General features: G+C 38.2%; 2 protein-coding genes across 4 annotated transcripts; one reads left to right on the forward strand and one right to left on the reverse strand.

Moving 5' to 3' along the window:
- Nucleotides 1–1,135: 1,135 nt before the first annotated feature.
- On the forward strand, nt 1,136–17,531 carry LOC114463845 (adenosine receptor A1). Of its 3 annotated transcripts, none has more exons than XM_028447670.1 (5): nt 1,136–1,274; nt 12,242–12,407; nt 12,485–12,659; nt 14,471–15,002; nt 16,377–17,531. In XM_028447670.1, exons 4-5 carry the CDS (start codon nt 14,644–14,646, stop codon nt 17,008–17,010), a joined length of 993 nt encoding a protein of 330 aa, XP_028303471.1. In that variant the 5' UTR covers nt 1,136–1,274; nt 12,242–12,407; nt 12,485–12,659; nt 14,471–14,643; the 3' UTR covers nt 17,011–17,531. The 3 variants fall into 3 exon arrangements, with proteins under 3 accessions (XP_028303471.1, XP_028303470.1, XP_028303472.1); XM_028447669.1 differs by lacking the exon at nt 1,136–1,274 and adding an exon at nt 3,440–3,512; XM_028447671.1 differs by lacking the exons at nt 1,136–1,274; nt 12,242–12,407; nt 12,485–12,659 and having other exon boundaries at nt 13,729–15,002.
- LOC114463846 (adenosine receptor A1-like) lies at nt 5,042–7,934 on the reverse strand. The gene is made up of 2 exons (XM_028447672.1): nt 7,471–7,934; nt 5,042–6,145 (listed from the first exon to the last, which is right to left on the reverse strand). Exons 1-2 carry the CDS (start codon nt 7,797–7,799, stop codon nt 5,485–5,487), a joined length of 990 nt encoding a protein of 329 aa, XP_028303473.1. The 5' UTR covers nt 7,800–7,934; the 3' UTR covers nt 5,042–5,484.
- Nucleotides 17,532–19,044: the final 1,513 nt, after the last annotated feature.

The following is a 19,044-nucleotide window of genomic DNA, read 5'->3' on the forward strand; positions in this document are numbered from 1 at the left end:
AATGCTTAGCTAATACTAGGTTAGTGCTGTCACTACCCAATCCTTTCACGGACCGGATCCTTTCAGATCCTTTCAACGCATGCGAGCAACGCGTCTCGTCTCCATCCGGTCGGACTTTTTTGAATGCCAGTTTGTGTACTAATTAAGGTTTAAACTCTGCTATTTAAAAATAATTAGAAATGTAGGTTTTGAGTCAATTGTGATTTAGTTTGGTTTTTATCTTATTTTCTATCTGGTTTTTGATTGTCAATGTGTATTGTGTTTTTATCGGTTTTTTTGTTTGTTTTTTTTTGTTAAAAATAACAATTAAAAAGATCACAAAACAGTCACATATTTAAATGTGTACTTTAATTTTTTTTTAACAAATGTCGTATGGTCGGTTTACGTTCAAATATCAAGTCAGCTCTGTTGGAGTGAAGGAAGTGACATAGTCTACGCGCATGCGTTCAAAGGATCTGAAAGGATCAGGTCCATGAAAGCATTGGGCACTGACAAGTGTTAATGCTCGGTTAGTGCTATGCTTATGTTAATAGTCATGCTAGCTAATGCTAATGTTAATGTTAATGCTACGTTAATGCAGTGTGACACGGGCCAGCACCTGCATCCTCACTTGCATTTTCTTCAGGAAATGCAAATATTCTATTTATTGTAATGTTTTCCTCACACTTCCCATTTTTTATTTCTTGCTTTATTTCCTCATTCATTGTCTTTTTTATTGTCTTTACTGACTGTAAAGCACTTTGTAATCCTTTTTGGGCAATGCACTATATAAATCAAGATTATTCCTATTTGAAAACATTTTGAAAAAAATCTAAAGTTGACAAAATTAACTCTATATTGCACATCTGTTATTTTTTTGATTCATAACATGACGGTTGGTAAGTAAGTTCTGCTCTTGAAATGTCGTCATGCATTGTTTTACTGACTCTAAAGTTGACTTCCAGAGTTTTTTGGACAAAAATGTGCCAATCAGCCACGGTCATAGTGAGAATGCTGTTCCTTTCCTGCTTCTTCCCTTTCAGTGGAACCTCTTCCTCTTGGCAGCAGGGCAGAAGTGGGCAGGCACAGAGGAGGGTATGTGTGACTAGGGTTTGCTGCTCGCTGCTAAACGCCTCAGCCTTTCCCTTGTTCTGCAGGCGAAAGAGAAAGATGTGGAGGTGTGCTCCCCGAGTCCTTTTCTAATCCGCCATTTTTTTTTTCCTTCTCATTTCCAACCACAGCCTTTTTTTGTCTGCAGGTGAAAACTAGCGCGTGGTCTTGGCCAAAAACTGCAGGTATTTTTAAAAATTTCGATTAAGCTTGGGGCCTCACTGCTTCTCTTTTCACTGAAGTTAACTAGTTGCTGGTATTTCTGATGTCTCTTTTTACTGCTTTTCCACGCTATACCTTCCACGTCGTACACAACATGTACTGTATCTCCTTTGCTTTCACTGAATATACATGCCTTTACTCTGCTTGCTCTCTCTGTTTGAGATAAACAACATTTCACTCATTATCAGTGATTATGAAAGCAAATGTACACAGAGGATTGAGAGTTGTGTATTTACGCAGCACTATAAAACATTCCTCACGTATATAATTCAACTTTATTAGTGCTATTACAGAGCCTACAGCCAAGACATGGTGAAAAAGCAACATTTTTGACATCTTAATAATACCATGAAATGCCTTTTTCTCAGACAAACAAAGAGAATAACATCAAAAGAGAGATAAGGGTAAATAGTTTGGAGGAATAAGCAACTGTAGCCAGGTTAGCTTCTGTATTAGAGGATTGCAAAGCAAGCTGACAGTACATGCAAACTCAAGCAAGCTAAAATATTCAATTTTTGTCTATAGTTTCATCCCAAAATGAGTGCATCTGGACATCTGAAGTGTCCTAAGCTCATGTGGAAACTTGTGATAGCATGCAATTGTAAAATGACAAGAAAAAACGGGAGGCGGGGGTTAGATGAAGTGGGATAACTTATTTCCTCCTCCCCCTCCAGTTCACCCCAGATGAACTTGCCGTATACTGTTTGATGACATGTGTTGTTTGGAAAAGTGTATCCTCTGCTATTTGTGCATCTCCCCGCCCCTATCAGCCTAGAGTGACTCTGCGAAGGCTCAGCTCCGGCGCTCTTGCTTTTATCAGACCACACCGCATGCACACATCCACTGCTTCCTGTTAGTGAACCATAAACAGACCATGAGCTGACACGTGAAGAGTACTGGAGTGATTACCATGTGAGTAATCCTACTTCAGAGCTAGAATGAGGCAAGGCCACTTAGTGTGTGTCTAGGGCTAAGCGATATATCGAGATTCACGATATATATAGTTTCCTATTTTGGCGATATAGAAAATTAAAATGTAGCCAATATCAGTGGTTCTTAAACTTTTTTTGCTCAAGTACCCCCTTTCTCTTATTTCTGAATCCAAGTATCCCCTTTGTCCGACTACAACATTTTGTTCATAATTCTGTGAAAAAACAACTATAGAGCATAACGATGGAATGAATTAGTGATAACACACATTTTAAAGAATCTCATTTTGTAAATAAGTGGAATGAAGCAGTATTCAGTGCCTCCTGAATAGATTTATTTTTCGGATTTGTTTGAAAAAATAATAAATAAAAAACCCAAATTTCACAAAATCTCGTGTCCTCTGATGCATATCAATATAATGTAGGAAGTGGCTAAAAAGATGAACCTCAAGTCCTCAAGATTCTATTATTATGTGCCGCTTTGTAAAAAAAATAATACATTTTTAAATTTAAGTGCACTCGCTTGGTAAGCATCCAAGTGCTTGTTTTAGAATTGATCTGCGAACATGTAGATAGTGCCAAGAAAACCCATAAAGCAAGATTGTCAAAAAAAGTTCAATGTTCGTCTTCACTTAGTGTGGATTTTACCTGATACTTTTCAGTTCTCCACAAGTTGCAGCTTTACACCTGAGTTGTTTTCATTGTCCATGTCATTTGTCCTTGGCTTTGTGTTTTGCCAAATACTATAATCTTACAATTCTGTTGTTGTCCTTGATCAAAAGTGATGCCTCAGCACACGTTGAATTAACAACTCCTGTGACCTTTATGAGGAAGTACTGTAGTTTCAAATAAAACTCATTAGTCTCTTTTTACATCTAGTGGCGTAAGAGTTGTTGTGAATTTTTATCTTCCTGTAAAATGAGTTAAAGCTAGGTTGAAGAACCTTAAAACTAATATACCCATTGCCTAATGATCAACATTGGCCCTGTTAGGCAATACAAGCTGATAATGAAACCATTGTTTGTCTTAAACCACTTAATCCACTCAACCTATGTTTGTGTCTCACAGTTGAAGGAGTTTCCGCTGCAATGTGCGAGACATTCTGTCCTGAAGGCTGAGGTAGTAGATTGAATAGTTGTGGGGTAAACTTCACCCCCTTTGAGTTAACTATACAATCTCCTGTCTTTCCTGAGGAAACGGGTCAATCTTCTGTCATATTGAAGCTCGTCTTGGAATTCTTCATCTCCAACGCCTGATGTTGGCCCCAGCAAGGTGAGGTAGTAGGTTGTATAGTTTGTGGGATGGATGTAATCCTGCTAAGGTGGTAACTATACAGTCTAATACCTTGCTTGAGAGGTACAATGAGAGCCTGTTACTCTGCTGCTATCCACTGGCCAAAGATATGCAATACTTCCGGATCTGGAAAAAATCAGAATTTTCTTAGGAATGGAAAAGTTGATATGAAACTTCTTAAAAGTAGATTCTGCCAAATAAATTCGAAGAAACTCAAACAGCTGACTGGAAATTCAACATCAGACCATCATAGTCTGTGAATGACACACCACTGACACAGCATTTCTTATAAATGTATTGGTTATACTGTATTAACTACAACTAGTGCAGTGCTCATAGGAAATATGTATTGCTATAGAAAAGTGGGAGGTTAAGTAGCTTTTTCATGGATGGCCAAATGAGGTTTTGCTTGAAGGTGGGACGTCAGGGACATTTAGATTTGTTGTGAAATGTGTAGAGTGATAACTATTGTGTTTTCATATGCACCAGCATGACGTTATGCCTGGAGAAACACTCTGAGACACTCACTTTAATTCAGAATAAAAGTTAAATCCTTTTTAAGCTGACCTTGTAAACACTTAATTCCTAATGCAAATGTAATTCAGAATCACACACACACACACACACACACACACACACACGAGGCATGAACATATTCGATCTAGTCACGTGTGCGCCAGAGCCAATCGCTGCACGCCGTAGTCACGTGCATGGCAGAGACCTGGAGAGCCCACCCCCACGTCCTGGTTTTGAGCAGAGCAGCAACTTGCTGTGTGTGTGTGTGTGTGTGTGTGTGTGTGTGTTTGTGTGTCACTCATTGACCAGTTGTAGATCTCCAACCAACCTTACACAATAAGTAAAATACATGAGCGTAGTGAATTACAGAGGCCTAATAGATAGATCAAAAGTTGTTATCAATGTTAAACTCAAAATAACATAAAGCCAAATTCAAAACCCTGATCCTACCATTTAGGCTTTGACAGGTCAATGTTCCCCAAAACAATTGAATTCTGCGCTTTTATAATTTAATATGGTCAAGTCTCAAATTACAACTTCAGATTTTGAACTTTTTCTTCTTCAGTTCCCTTTGTGAATCCATTTGCATTAATTTTACCAGTGAATGTGATTCTTCAATTCTCAAATAACTTCATAACTGTTGAGTTCTGAACAATTTTTGGTGACAATAAACTAAGAAACAAAACTATGATTTTCTCTTGTGATTTTTAAAAACCTTTATTCATGTGTTGCTGTTTTCCCTTTTAGTCTTGAACCTTTTTTTTTATTTGAAATTTCAAACTTCCGAACAAATATATATATATGTTAAGCTTTGTTGGAATTTATCACCAAAGACAAGCTTGTTTTTCATCTGATGAGCAATAATGGCCAAGTCTTGTAAACATTAACAATGTCAAATATAATACTCATATCTTATTTAATCTATTTATTATTCAGATTTTTAATGGAAATCCTAAACAAATAGTCAAAAGATGAACATTTGTTCTGTGTCTAGTGCAAAGAATAACTGTAACTAAAGATTACAGAGTCTGGCTTTTGACAATACCATTGCTGGGCTATCGCACCAAGAATTAAAGAACACTATAATTAACAAGTTGTGATAAATGTGATAAATTTTGTGTAGGGAGTGTTTTTTGTGTGTTTTTTTTTATTAAATGACATTACACAGCCAATAGGATTGCATTTCATGGCCAGTGAATCATTTTAAACTAGTGAACAAAACAAAAAAAGGGAACCTGAAACAGAAACCTGAGACGAACCAAAAGTTAGTAGACAAGTGAAAGTTGGTCATTTTCTCTAGCTAAAGTTACACAACACTGTCAGAAAGGCATCCAACCACTGTACTTATAAGAAAAAAAAGGGAAAACATACATACTGAGTTTACATTCACATAATCTGTTAGTCTCAGAAGGTCCTTTAAATAAAAAAGAGCACTTTACTTTCGGTCGATGTTGGTCACACTGTTTATCTTATTGCTGAGATTGTTATCTGTGCTATGGCTTGTCTCAGATGCTAGATTTTCAGCTTTGCAGGAAGTGAGCTGTCCCCAAATCTTCAAATAAGCTTCTCTAATTTTTTGTATTTTAAATGCATAAACAACTGGATTTACTGCAGAGTTAGCATGAGAAAGAAGGATGCCAATATAAAAAGCAGTTTTAGATATATGAGAGGGGTCACCAAAGTAAGCAATGCAATTAAGTATATGGAGAGGAATCCAGGAGAGGGCAAAAAGCGCCAGGACCAGAGAAAGGGAACCAGCTAGTTGCTTCTCCTTCCTCAGGTATTGCTGAGACTCTGTAAAGGCACTATTGCCTGGTTTCTCTCGAAGACTTCCCCGAATGATAAAGAAGACAGAGGCATACAGTGCAGTCATCACCAGCAGAGGAATAAGTGTGCAGATGATGAAGTTAAAGTAGACTAGGTACGACATCGGAATGACGGTCAAAAATTGGCAGACGATTGTAGAGTTTGTAGAGTCAGACGAGGCTTTGCGATTGTTCCATCCAAGCATCGGAGCAAAACTCAGAGGCATCGCAAGAAGCCAACAAGCTGCTGCCGCCAGACACGAATGCCTCTTTTGTATGGTTGTTTTGTACCTAAACAGAGGAGAAGCAGTGAGTTCTTTTTGAAAATGCAGACAATGACCAAGTTAAACACTATACAGAAGTGTTCCGACTCAGAGAAGGAAAAACCAATATGTTAAGGTTTCATTTATTCAGACAACTGTTTCTCAGGAAATCCACTTTGATCTCTGAAGTGTATCAAAGTATTTAACATCTCAATATTATAAGGTTTATAGTCTTTTGAACAAAGGTTAACTGTTTTCAATACATATTAGCAAAGAGCTTAGAGGCCTTCATTTTTGAGTCAGTGTACCATTGAGATATATTTAAACTTGGGGGTCAAACAACAAGCTCCCCCCTGATTTATAGGTTGTCGTTTTTTTCTCCAACTATATCTAGAGCAAGGTAGTTCCATTATGGTGATGAGCTAAGGTTAAAGACATGGCCCTGTAGGATGACCTTACTTTTGTCTATATGGGCACTAGCTTTCTGGGAAATGTTTTAGAGTTTTGCAGAGATTGCCGTGTTTACAATGATCTGGCCAGCAGCTCTCAGCAGGTTGTGACAACCTGTTTTTTTGACTCAGTACAATAAATGTCATAATATTTGACGTTTCGACTGTCAATTGCCAGTCTTCGTCAATAGGCGTCTGCTGATCGCTTTGATGTTTTCTTGAATGAAATTAATCTCTGAATAAATGAAACCATATCATACTATTTAAAAACAAGGCAAACATTATCTTGCTAGAATTACTCCTCGGTAGTCAAGGAAACTTCAAAGGAACATATCTGAGCCTGATTCGCAGAGATATTTGAGGAACAGACAGACAGACAGACACACAAACAGATATTCCTTGCTTTTATAGATAGATATGGTTTCCTTTATTCAGAGATTCATCTCATTCAAGGAAACATCAAAGCAATCAGCAGATGCCTCTGACAAAGACTGACAGTTAACAGTCGAAACATGTCAGGAGATCAAAGTGGATTTCCTAAGTAACAGTTGTCTGAATAAATGAAACCTTAACATACTATTAAAAAAATAAGACAAAAATAATCTTACTGGAATAACTACGTGTAAGTTGAGGACACTTCAAAAGAAACATCAAAGCGATTAGCAGACGCCTCTGACAAAGACTGGCAGTTGACTGTGGAAACATGTCAGGAGATCAAAGCGGATATCCTAAGTAACAGTTGTCTGAATAAATGAAACCTTAACATACTATTCAAAAAGAAGACAAAAAGAATAATTCTGGAATTACTATGGGGAAGTCAAGAAAACTTCAAAAGAAAGAACAGGTTGTCTAAAATGAGATGAAACTACACAACATCTTTGAAGTTAGTAGGTAAAATACTTGCCTCAGAGGAATGTACACTCGCAGGAAACGGTCCACTGCAATTGCTGCCAGGCACAAAACTGACACCAGTGTGAACAGGATGACCAAACAGCTGGTGAAGAGACAAACTGTGAATGAAGTCCTCACTCGTCCGTCCACCACCACAGCCAGTGGAATAGCAATGCAGCCCACCAAAAAGTCTGCCACTGCCAGAGAAACTATCAGGCAGAAAGTGGGCTGTTTGATGCTTTTACTTGTCCACAAGGCCAAAACGACCAACATGTTTCCCAAACAGCAGCTAATAGCAATAAGCACCTCCACCAGCGTGTAAATCACTTCTCCTGCACCCATTGTGTCAGAGGTTTCAGAGCTGGATATAGTCACTCAGTGCGTGTCGGAGTCTCAAAGGGCTTTGCCATCTCATTCTTGTGAAATATTTGAGGAAGTAATTCGCCTCTAAGCGATGCTACTGCTACTACCATGGAGTTCTTCAGTTTTCCTCTAAATACTAATGAAAGTAACATACTTCCTATAGAAACCTGCATGAGCAGTGATTATGTATTGTTCCCTGTAGATAAATATACATGTGAAATCATTATTTGCAAACAACTCCACGGAAGTACTCACGTTATTGTATTGAGTTGTTTTTATGGGTACTTGTACTTTTCTAAGTATACTTCGAAATTAGTCATTTTACTTAAAAGAAGTAAAGTAATTCATTACATTCATTCACCCAATCGTTACTGAGTAAATTATTATTTTTGGTTTTAAAATGATCAAAGGACATGTTGAAACTACAAAAAAAAAAATGAAATGATCAGACAACAATCAAATGCATCACATGATAGCTTACTATTCAGATTAAACATAATGCACCTCGCGTGAATGCTGGTTATTTTCTCAGTTTTAGAATGAATAGATATAACTATACTTGGAGCCTGATCATTTTTTAATTTTAATGATATCAGATTTAATGATATCAGCTATGCAGAGGCAATGAAAAGAGTTCAGAATGGGGGAAAAAAAGAGAGAGAGTGAATGTAAAAGATGGTAACAGAAGCAAAGCAAGCCATCCAGGAGCAGAGAGAGGAGAGGGGAAAATCTATCAATAGAAATCTATCAGAGAGAGGAGGTTTTCAGTGGAACATTCCAGTGGTGGGGCTCTAATTTCAAGTTAGATGGGGCCTCTTAGTTTAAGGTACACTCCGATACAGTAGGTGGCGGTAATACACCTGCAACACTCGGTGCCACTCGCCAAAAAAAGAGGAAGAAGAAGCTCAGCTGCTTATGGGTTTTTTTTTTTTCTTCTTCTTCCATTTAGTTGTTTATTTTAATGGTATTGTGGACGATGTTATTTTAACTTCACCTTCCGTGTGGATCATCAAGACTATTGGTTCTCCTAATTGTCAATCATTCTGATGATATATGATAAGGCCGTCGTATGTGCTCGTACCTGGTGCGCACCGGGTCCTTTGAAAATGGATTTTCACTTACCAGTGGGAAAAGTGCCAATCTTCTTTTGGAAGGTAATCTTGTCTGAGCGATGCCGACTCCAACTTGTAAACAGAGCTGTGCTCGAGGAAAACTGGGCTCGTGCACGCTCTCTCGCACACATAGGTGTTCCCTCTTGAGCAGGTAGAGCGTTGCGGATGTGCAGAGGGCGCTTCTTTTCAAAACTTTGGGAAAATCGTCCTCTATACCTTTAAGTGAATGTTAAATAAATGGTATTTGCTTGCACGTCCCCCTCTTGATGATTTGTCATGAACCTGACCCAGTTGTGACAATTAATGTTCGCAAATACAGATTTGATGTGATCAACATGCAAGACTATGTTCACATGTATAACGAAACAAACATGAACCTCCGTAGAAGTGCTGTGTTATCTGAGTATGAGAAGTTGGATTCAGACCCTCATAATGTAAACTGTTCTGTTCTGTTTTAAAGCTTCTCTTACAGAGCGTCCACTTAAAGAGTAAGTAAACCCCAAACCAACTTTTTCCTGCTGAATATATGTGTATTTGGGTATTAAATAGTGGTGTTGATGGATCCTAGTCCCACTCTTCACATTTTAGTAAAAATATTTTAATTTGGAGTATTTAGCTGTAAAATGTCCGGTATACTGGCCACTAAGGGTTGAACGCCGGCCATCACAACTGAATTTTGCTATTGGTTGAACGGTAAGCTCTTGAAACCCCTGCGTCATCACTTTGACTGTTGGCCCCGCCTCTCCTATAAAACCTGACACCTGCCTCCTTGCAAACGGTAGCACATAGGTTTAAGTCCTCCATCTCAAATGACCTCTCTGTGGCAAAAGTGTCCGCACTGTCAGACTCGCTCATGTTTAGCTCATTAGCTAACAATTGTGATGGGTTTTGATTCTGTGTCTGTGGGAGGGGAGGGGAGGGGAGGGGGCGGTTACTGAAAGTAGCTGGGCGTGTCTCACTGCTACAGCGGTAATGTTCATAATCAAGGCTTTTTTTTATTTCCCTCCTAGTGGCAGCTCAGCAGAAGGCAGGGGAGTACTTACCCTTTAAATGGGAACTAATGGACGACCGTGGCTCAGGTGGTAGAGGGTTGTCTTCTGATCGAGAGGTTGGGGGTTCGATCCCAGTACCTGACTATGTGTCGAAGTGTCCTTGGGCAAGACACTGAACCCAAAGTTGCTCCCAGAGGTCGACTAGCGCCTTGCATGGCAGTCCTGTCCCACTGGTGTGTGAATGTGAGAGTGATTGGGTGAATGAGCTGATATGTAAAGCGCTTTGAGACTGCTTCAGTGTGGGGATAAAGCGCTATATAAATCAAGTCCGTTTACCATTTACCATTTAATGGAAACACTTGCAAAAAAAACTAGTTTTTGACAAGAGAAGAGATTCCAGGTATCCAGATACCCCCCCCCCCAAAAAAAACAAAAAAAACACAACTCCTCCAACATCATTTTACATGGCAACATTGACAGTATAAGTGATATATTTTCAATCAACACACAGACAATCAGTCTTAGTGAACAAGTGACAATGCACACATTGATTTTGGCCTTTCACCAAATTAACATTACAGTAAGTCCTAAGAGACAACATTGCCAATATCTCCTGCGTAGAGTGACCAGATAAGTAACCCCACTGTCACAAAGAATGATTTCAGCAAGCAATTGCTACAAGCAATGAGTAATGTATGCATTATGTGTACACTGAAATTTACTTGTTTCTTTACAGCTTCTCTATCACCAGATATTGATAACATAAAATAAAGCTCACCTCAATAAAACTGATTTAGCGTCTGCTCGTATACGTTCCAGTGAAAGCCATAAACCCAGAGACCACAGGCAATGTGCTAAAGCAGCATCTCAAGGGCTCCCTGCCTTTTAACTAAAGAGGTCAGACTTAATAAATTAACGGAAAGATGTTTAGTCTGCTCTCCTGAGAAGCTAAAGACAATCTTGATGATTGCTCGCTCAAGGTTTCCTGTTGCCAGATTCTTTAGATCCTCGTTTTGACAATTTTATTGTTTTGTTGAAATCAGCAGAACTTTTACTTGGTGCTTTAAAAAACGGAAGTGTAATCGTCTGGACCCTCATTAGTTTAATTTGCAGGCAACAACAGATTACATCTGACAACGCAGTCAGGATTGACGACCGCTAACATGTCACCTGCGTGGTACATTTTGGAGTAACGAAAAATAAGTGCTTTGTTACTGTCCTTAAGTAGCTTTTTGGAAAGTTTGTAGCCTACTTCAATACTTTATTTTCAGTCAACTTTTCCTTTATCTTAACAGCATTTTCTGAAGAAAACAGATCAACTGCCTTCCCTTTAACATCTGATGTACTATTGTTTTGTTTTGACAGCCATTAATGTTTTAGTTAATTTTATTTTATTTTATTTAGATTTTTGTGTTAAGTATGGAATAACTATTTTGTTTGAACTGTGCTCCAGTAGTAATACTGCATGTTTTTGTTTTACTAGTAAATATTTTGTTATTTGTCATACCTGTTCTCTTTTGTCATGTTGTATTCTCCCTCTGTATTTTAATACCATTTACATTTTAGGTTGCATTTTAAAATCTGGTCAGGTACATCAGATTAAAACTTGGCTAACTCTGACTCATTTACATCATGTCTGTTTATTGATGAGCATTTTTATTAAATAATCAATATATTAAATGAAATAATCGACGGATTTGACTCAAGCCACGCGTTGCATGGTGCTTGCGGGACCTATTCTGGTCGATAATCATTTTAACCAGAATAAGTGCATGGTAAATGGCAAACATGAGAGAAATACAAACTAGTTATTGAAAGGGCAGCAAGTTAAAAAAAATGTCACAAATGAGGGGTTATGTACGGTTTCTGGAATAAGTGAAAGACAAGGCTCTATTTTATTTATTTTTTTTAGCGCAGTTCATACACCTGGTTCCGCTGGAGATTTCTTCCTATAAAAAAGAGGGAGTTTTTTCTTCCCACTGTCGCTAAATGTTTGTTCATGTGGAGTTGGGTTCTTTCTTCTTTTTTCCTATGGACTTTATATTTTGTTCAGATGACTTTGTTGTATTTTGCGCTATATAAATGAAGTTGAATTGAATTGAATACACAAGGCAATTCAATTTGCTTTACATGATTAAAAATTGGAACATTAAACAGTTTAAAATTTGCAGTAAACACGTTAAATCAACAATAAAATAAAACATCCCACTCAGTTAAGGATGAAACCAGTTCCTTCAAAGCAAATGTCAGCTGCTAGATATTTCTACAACAACTTTCTGGTTTTACAGCCTGGAACTCATGTCCAATCCCCTTTCAGATCGTCTAGATGCTGGTGCTGGGTGTGGGAAAGTGACAGAGCCTGTTTATGGCCCCTATGCATGGACGTTAACACAGAAGAGCATTTAACACGAACGGAATGGAAACTAAACCGTGGTTATGGTGTGATGATGATAGTAAGGAGAGATAACCAGTGGGACATGAAGGTCAGGAAACAGGTCTCAGGTTTGATTAGTGCAGGTGCGGCTACTTAACTAATCGAGGCTCCGCCTTTATCTTGCAGTGAGAGGCTGGAACTGGAGAGCTATGGAGCAGTCTGCAGCTAACAGCTAACAGCTAGCAGCTAACAGCTAACAGCTAACAGCTAACAGCTAGCAGCTAGCAGCTAACAGCTAACAGCTAGCAGACTGCAGGACATCTGCACAAGAGAAACGCTATATCCTGACTCTGGAATATTGGTACAATTAATGGATTTTTTCTATATATTATAAAAAGTTGTAATGGTAGTAGCAGTATTAGCAGGAGCACTGCAAATCAAAAAGATTTACTATTTACATCAACAACAGTAAAAAGGTTGGGACAAGTTATATTATTGGAAATTGAGGTTGAATCAGTGTTACTTACATTGTCTAACAACTGATATTATATATCTTTTTCCTAACAACATAAAAAATCTCTTAATGCTTAAACTCGTTCAGAACTTCTTTTCTTTAATGATATGGACTAGTTAGTGTCAAAGGGCAGGAAGAGACAAGGTAATCAGTCTAAGATCTTGTCCTCGCGTAGTGGGGTATTTTTAAAGACATATATCCACCCTCCTCTATTTTTAAAAAAGTTTTGTCCACACATCATTGTTTTAAAAAAAAAAAAAATCCTTCCACATCAAACAGCATAAATGTGCTATCCACCAGTGAATGGACATCACTCTCTATTGTTGACAGCTTTGTATTGGGGTCCCAAGTGCGCTGTTATAGCTTTGCACACCTGCCTAATAATGGTTGAGACCCAGTCCATGTAGGAGGCCTATCTGGTGTGAGCCCGGTCCATACAGCGGGCCAACAGAGAGGATCAATGGCACAGAAGGCACGCGCCGAGCAGCACGGCCGGAAACCCAACCCGAACCACATCGGCCCCACAGAGCACGGCGGCACCACCTTATCCTGCGTTTTTGTGCGGATGACAGGCCACACCGTAGAAAAATATATTCGTTTTTTAGCAGTCTCCTGGCTACGTGTGGACAGGCTGTGTTTGAAATGGCACACTACGTAATACGCACTACAAATTCAATGAGTATATACTGTCTAGTATATACTTTAAGTATGATGATGATGAACTTGAAGCCAGTCCTAGGACTATTTTAGGTTCCGCTAGTGATGTATCATCATAGGAATGGGATCCACACAAGGTTCCTGCTGCTTAACAGAAGGTTTTCCTTGCCACCATGATGAATTCATGTTGGGTGTGGGATACATATGTATGTGTATATACGTATATATGCATATGTGTGTATCCATAAAATGAAGAGTCCGTCCTTAAGACTGCTCTACTGTAAAGTGCCTTGAGATACCATTGGTTATGATTTGGCGCTATACAAATAAAGATTGATTGATTGATTGATTGATCATGGGGAGATTGAGTATGAGTAGGAAATGTCCCGATATAGTATACATCCAGTTTTTTCTTGGGTACTCAATTTTTCCATACTATCTAATGTGAACTCACTACATACTCATCTTGACATCAGACTTAGTATGAGTAATATGTTAGTATGACATTGTAGTCTGCCTTGTTGATCAGAATATGGTAAATACAATGTGGAAAGGACTCAATTAGGAGTTATGAAGGAAGATACATTTTTAGTTTTGATACAAAGCTAAATAAGTGTAAATGTAGTGTCACTGAAAAACACAATTTTAAATTGTATACAATTGGCAACAAAATCAAGACTTTTTTAAAGTAAATAATTATGTGAAGCTAGTGTACTTGCATGACCTGGAAGTGTAGTTCTAAATGTATGAAATAAAATACATAAACACACACACACACACAAACTAATCATACAGCATTGCCTATAGTGAGCAATATTAAGGTTTAAGCTACTGCAGAATTCGAGGTCCCTCCCCTTGATTTTATGACTCAGGTTTACGGAGTGAGAATAAGGGAGCGAGAGAGGATGCAGAGGACTGATGATGAAGCAGTTACTCTTCTTTTTGCGGAGCCTCTCTATTCCAATCAAGGCTGATTATTTACGTTGTGTTCACGAGCACAGGTAATTCTTCTTGTATGAAGGCAGAAGAGAAGAAGAGGACTTCATCCTGGCAGTTATTGTACATATTGAACAATGTTTTTGCTTCAATAAACTCCAAAGCAGAGGAAACAAACTTGAACATCTAACTGTTTATTTTCACCCACTGTTTGGAGGTAAGTGGGACCTCAAGAGCGATGATGTCCTCCTCACCTGGTATCAAAGTCAGAGAACATGTGGACATGGTGTACATCTCCATGGAGACGGCTATTGCCGTGGCCTCAGTGATGGGAAACGTTCTGGTAGTGCTGGTGGTGTGTGTGAACCGAGCTCTCCGTGACACCACCTTCTCATTTATCGTGTCACTGGCCGTGGCCGACATCGCTGTGGGAGTTTTGGTCATTCCACTGGCTATTATTATCAGCCTGGGATATAACACACACTTCTACACCTGCCTCTTCTTCTCCTGCCTGCTACTCATGATCACCCAAAGTTCCATTCTGTCGCTGCTGGCCATCGCAATAGACAGATATCTACGGGTCAAGATTCCCACAAGGTAAGGAACTAAAATCCACTCTGTGTTTACACTTTTATTAAAAAAGAATGTGATGCTGCTGCTGCTGCTGTCTTGCAGTTTTTTATGATTGTAGAGGCATCCCATTTATTCACTCTGCTGTACTTGAACCACAATGTTTTAGATCAGTAGTGTCAAACTCATTTTAGTTCAGGGGCCAAATATAAAGTTGATCTTAAGTGGACCGCAGAGTTTAGGTGAGAAAAGGAGCAATTTCGTCAATGATTTCCCGAAATTTGCACTTCAATGTATAAATGATACATTAAGTATGTAAGATGCCGACAAAATCCAAGCAATAAGTGGCAGACATCAGTCTCTGCAGGATTTTCTCGTTTAAATTTCATCGATTTTGTAACTAATTTGTATTTAATGTTGGGAAATTATTTCATGAAAATTGAGTCATCGGAACAATTTGAGATTTAAAATGACTGCAGTCGTGAAGAAAGCATGGGAATATTGCGATCCTCCAAATATTGTAGAGTTTCATTGAATTAGAAGGACTGAGATGTCTAGAATTGAATTATTTGATAATTTACACAATAATTCATGTTTTTTCTTTTTTACTTTATCCTGTGAGCCAAATTTGATGGTTTAAAGGGTCAGTTTTGTCCCCCGGGCCTTGAGTTTGACACGTGCTTTAGATGATTAGCATACATAGCTGGGCCCATCCCTTTCCTAATTTGATAACGGTATTTTTTAGATTAAGTAGCAGTTTTCAGGCTTTTTGTATTGATCTGGAAGACTCCAAGAAGAGCCTTTAGTTTTGACTATTTTTAAACGGCAGTCTATTTCTCCATAATTGTAAGGGTGAATTTAGAAACATTCATTTAAGTTTTCTTTCTTGTTTACAAAATCATCTTCACAAAACTTTGATTTAGTCAAATTCTGTTTGTAAATACTTAAATTAATTACATTGTAAAAACATACAACTTACTTGCCAAAATGTCTTTATAAGACCAACTACATGTTGATTACTGAATGTGAGTTGGTTTCCTTATTTTAAACAATAAAGATAAATATTTATTCTGTTTAAACATTCACTTGATGCAGTCAAACGTTTGACAAAAATGGAATGAAGTAAACTGGTGATGGATGGATGCATTTACTATCAAAACCTTTTTGTATTTAAAAGGCTGAGAAAAGCTGCCTACTAAACACAGTTGCAGCATATTTCCTGTCCTGTTTAATGCAAATCAATTGGTTGAGCATCGGAAAGCTTTTAAGTAAATGAAAACATCGCTGTCCGCCTGAAGTGTCTGACAGATACTTTGTTAATAGGCTTGGTGCTCGTCCATATATCTTTGTATGTTCAGTCCATGGATGTACTGTATAAAGCCTGTCATTTGTGATGTTTAGGTACAGCATCATCGTGACCCAGGGGAGGGTTTACGTGGCTGTTTGTCTGTGTTGGATCCTCTCCTTCCTCACTGGACTGGTTCCCATGATTGGATGGAATAACCATGATGTACAAGGAAACCTCAACATCTCCAATGAAATCATCTGTGAGTTCACCACTGTCATGAGGATGGACTACATGGTGTATTTCAACTTCTTTGGATTGGTGGTGACACCATTGACCATAATGATAATCCTGTATGCGGAGATTTTTCGGATGATTCGCCGTCAACTTAATCGACGTGCAGAAGCCACGTGCGATGGTGACAGGTATTTCCAAAAGGAGCTAAAGCTGGCTAAGTCATTAGCCCTGGTGGTGCTGCTTTTTATCGTGTGCTGGCTACCTATACATGTGATGAACTGCATCAGCTTCTTTTATCCCAAGTGTCACATACCCAAGTTTGTTATGTACATAGGTATCTTCATGTCCCACGTGAACTCAGCCCTCAACCCTATGGTTTATGCTTTCCGGATAAAGCGTTTCCGCATGACTCTGATCCAAATCACCCACCGATGCATGTTTAAGCCTACGACGCCCACCCCGTGCCCCACAAGCACACCAGGATTTAGCGAGAAAGTGGACATAAATATGTGAAAGGAACAGCAGTGCTTCCTAAATCATGCTTCCTGTGGGAGTGCATTAACAATACCCCTGAGCTATGCAACGCGTTATATCAACTGATCAATAGAAAACAACTTTTTGCCTTACGAGACACATTATATATCGGATCCAACCATTTTTTAAATGGGTCTAATCTTAGGAAAACATCCAGCAAATAAGAGGAAACCAATAATCTCATTTTACGCCATTTTTTTGTTGCATACAATCAAGCGAGCCAGAAAATGGATTGATGGATAATCAGTGTTTTCCTTATTGACTCCTTGACATGAATTGAAACGGAACATATCAACATGCCGGCATAATTTAAGAAGGATTTTTAATGTTTTTTTTAAGATAATAAAATGATATGTTCTGCTACAAATGTAATGTATACATACTTGTAATGCACGTTATGGGTATCTCGGTATCAGCCGATAATGACATGTAAAAAAAAGATCACACATTGAATCAATGTCCTGGAATCCACAAATGTCATTAAATGGTTTAAAACCTCATTTGGTGGTTGGTCTTATTTTAAAAATACATTATATTTTTGCTAGAAAGCCAACTTTGGCTCAAAAAATATTAGATTTTTATTTTTATTTATTTATTTATTTATTTATTTATTATTAATTAAAACAGTTTCATCTCAGTTTCATCTCATTACACTTAATTATATTAATGATTTCAGCACATGAAATAAGTTTAATTGGTAACACTTGAAGTTTTGCACATAAGGCGTCATGAAGGCTGTCATTAATTGTCGTTCGCTAAATTATGACACCTTTGGAGCTATGTTGGCATTTTTTATGGATTAGTTGGAGGGATATAGTAGGGTTGGGTAAGGTAGGGATAGACATAGGCACAGGCTAGAGGAATCCTTTCCCCCTCACTATGACAGTAGATTTAAAATAGTAAAATCAAAAATAAAAGCCAAATATAAAACCAGGAATTAAAAGAACAAAGTCAACCCACCCAATTTTAAAATTTCATAAAAATAAATGATGAAAATATGGATATAAAAGATAAAGGGCTTATTCCAGGATGTGCAGGAGGGGGTTGGGGAAGAGGGTTCGGGGGTATCTGGGGTTAGGTGTGGGGAAGGAAAGATTAGGGTAAGGAGAAATGGGCTAGGGTTAGGGTTAGGTGTGGGGAAGGGGTTAGGTAGGGTTAGGATTATAACAAACGACACTTAATGACAGCCTTCATGATAACTTATTCGTGCTAATGACAGATGTCACGTCATAATAATGACTAATAAATGACATAATAAAACTTCCAGTAAGTGTTCTTGTTTAGTTTCGTAAAAACATATTGACTCATCCACACAAAGCCTGTATATTTAGAGTTGGAAAAACATGCGTTCTGAATCAAATTTTGTTCTAGTTATGAGAGAAAAGGAGCTTTTAGTCCAGCACGGGCCTGGTACTTCGCTAAGGTAATGCTAAATACCTTCTCCTCTATGTGAGCTCATACAGAAAGAGACATAGCAGAGTGATGGAGTTAAAGATGTGTCTAAACAGGAAAGTTTATTGGAATAGGATCAATAAAGAATACATTGTGTTCTGCTTCATTCACGGCAGTCACTTCAAGAAATGAGACAAAACACTGACAACGTCAAAGCAATTCTGCCAATGCATGGACGGATAAAGCTGCTTCAGCAAGAGTAGCCCATATTTCAAAAGCCCTGGAAAAATGGTGAGGAGGCTCTCAAGCATTTTATTAAATTACCTTCAGAGCATTATGTCCAAGTCCAAGTGATTTACTCTAACTGTAGAGCTTTGGCTGCAATGATTCTGCCAACTCATCAGTTTCACTTCTGCCTGATTCTAGTTACACAGCATCCATTCTCTGTTCCAATATAGTAAAAGCTTCATTACTTTTTGAAACACTAAACACTTATTGGCACTGGATTTCTATTTGATACATATCCAGGTGGTATTATTTTAAAATCTGTCTCTCTGACGTTACTAAGTCATCATTACTAGACACAAATTCTTAGTCTACAAACACAATCTTACATTTTAT

The sequence above is a fragment of the Gouania willdenowi genome, chromosome 5 (genome assembly GCF_900634775.1).
Source record: "Gouania willdenowi chromosome 5, fGouWil2.1, whole genome shotgun sequence".
NCBI lineage: Eukaryota > Metazoa > Chordata > Actinopteri > Blenniiformes > Gobiesocidae > Gouania > Gouania willdenowi.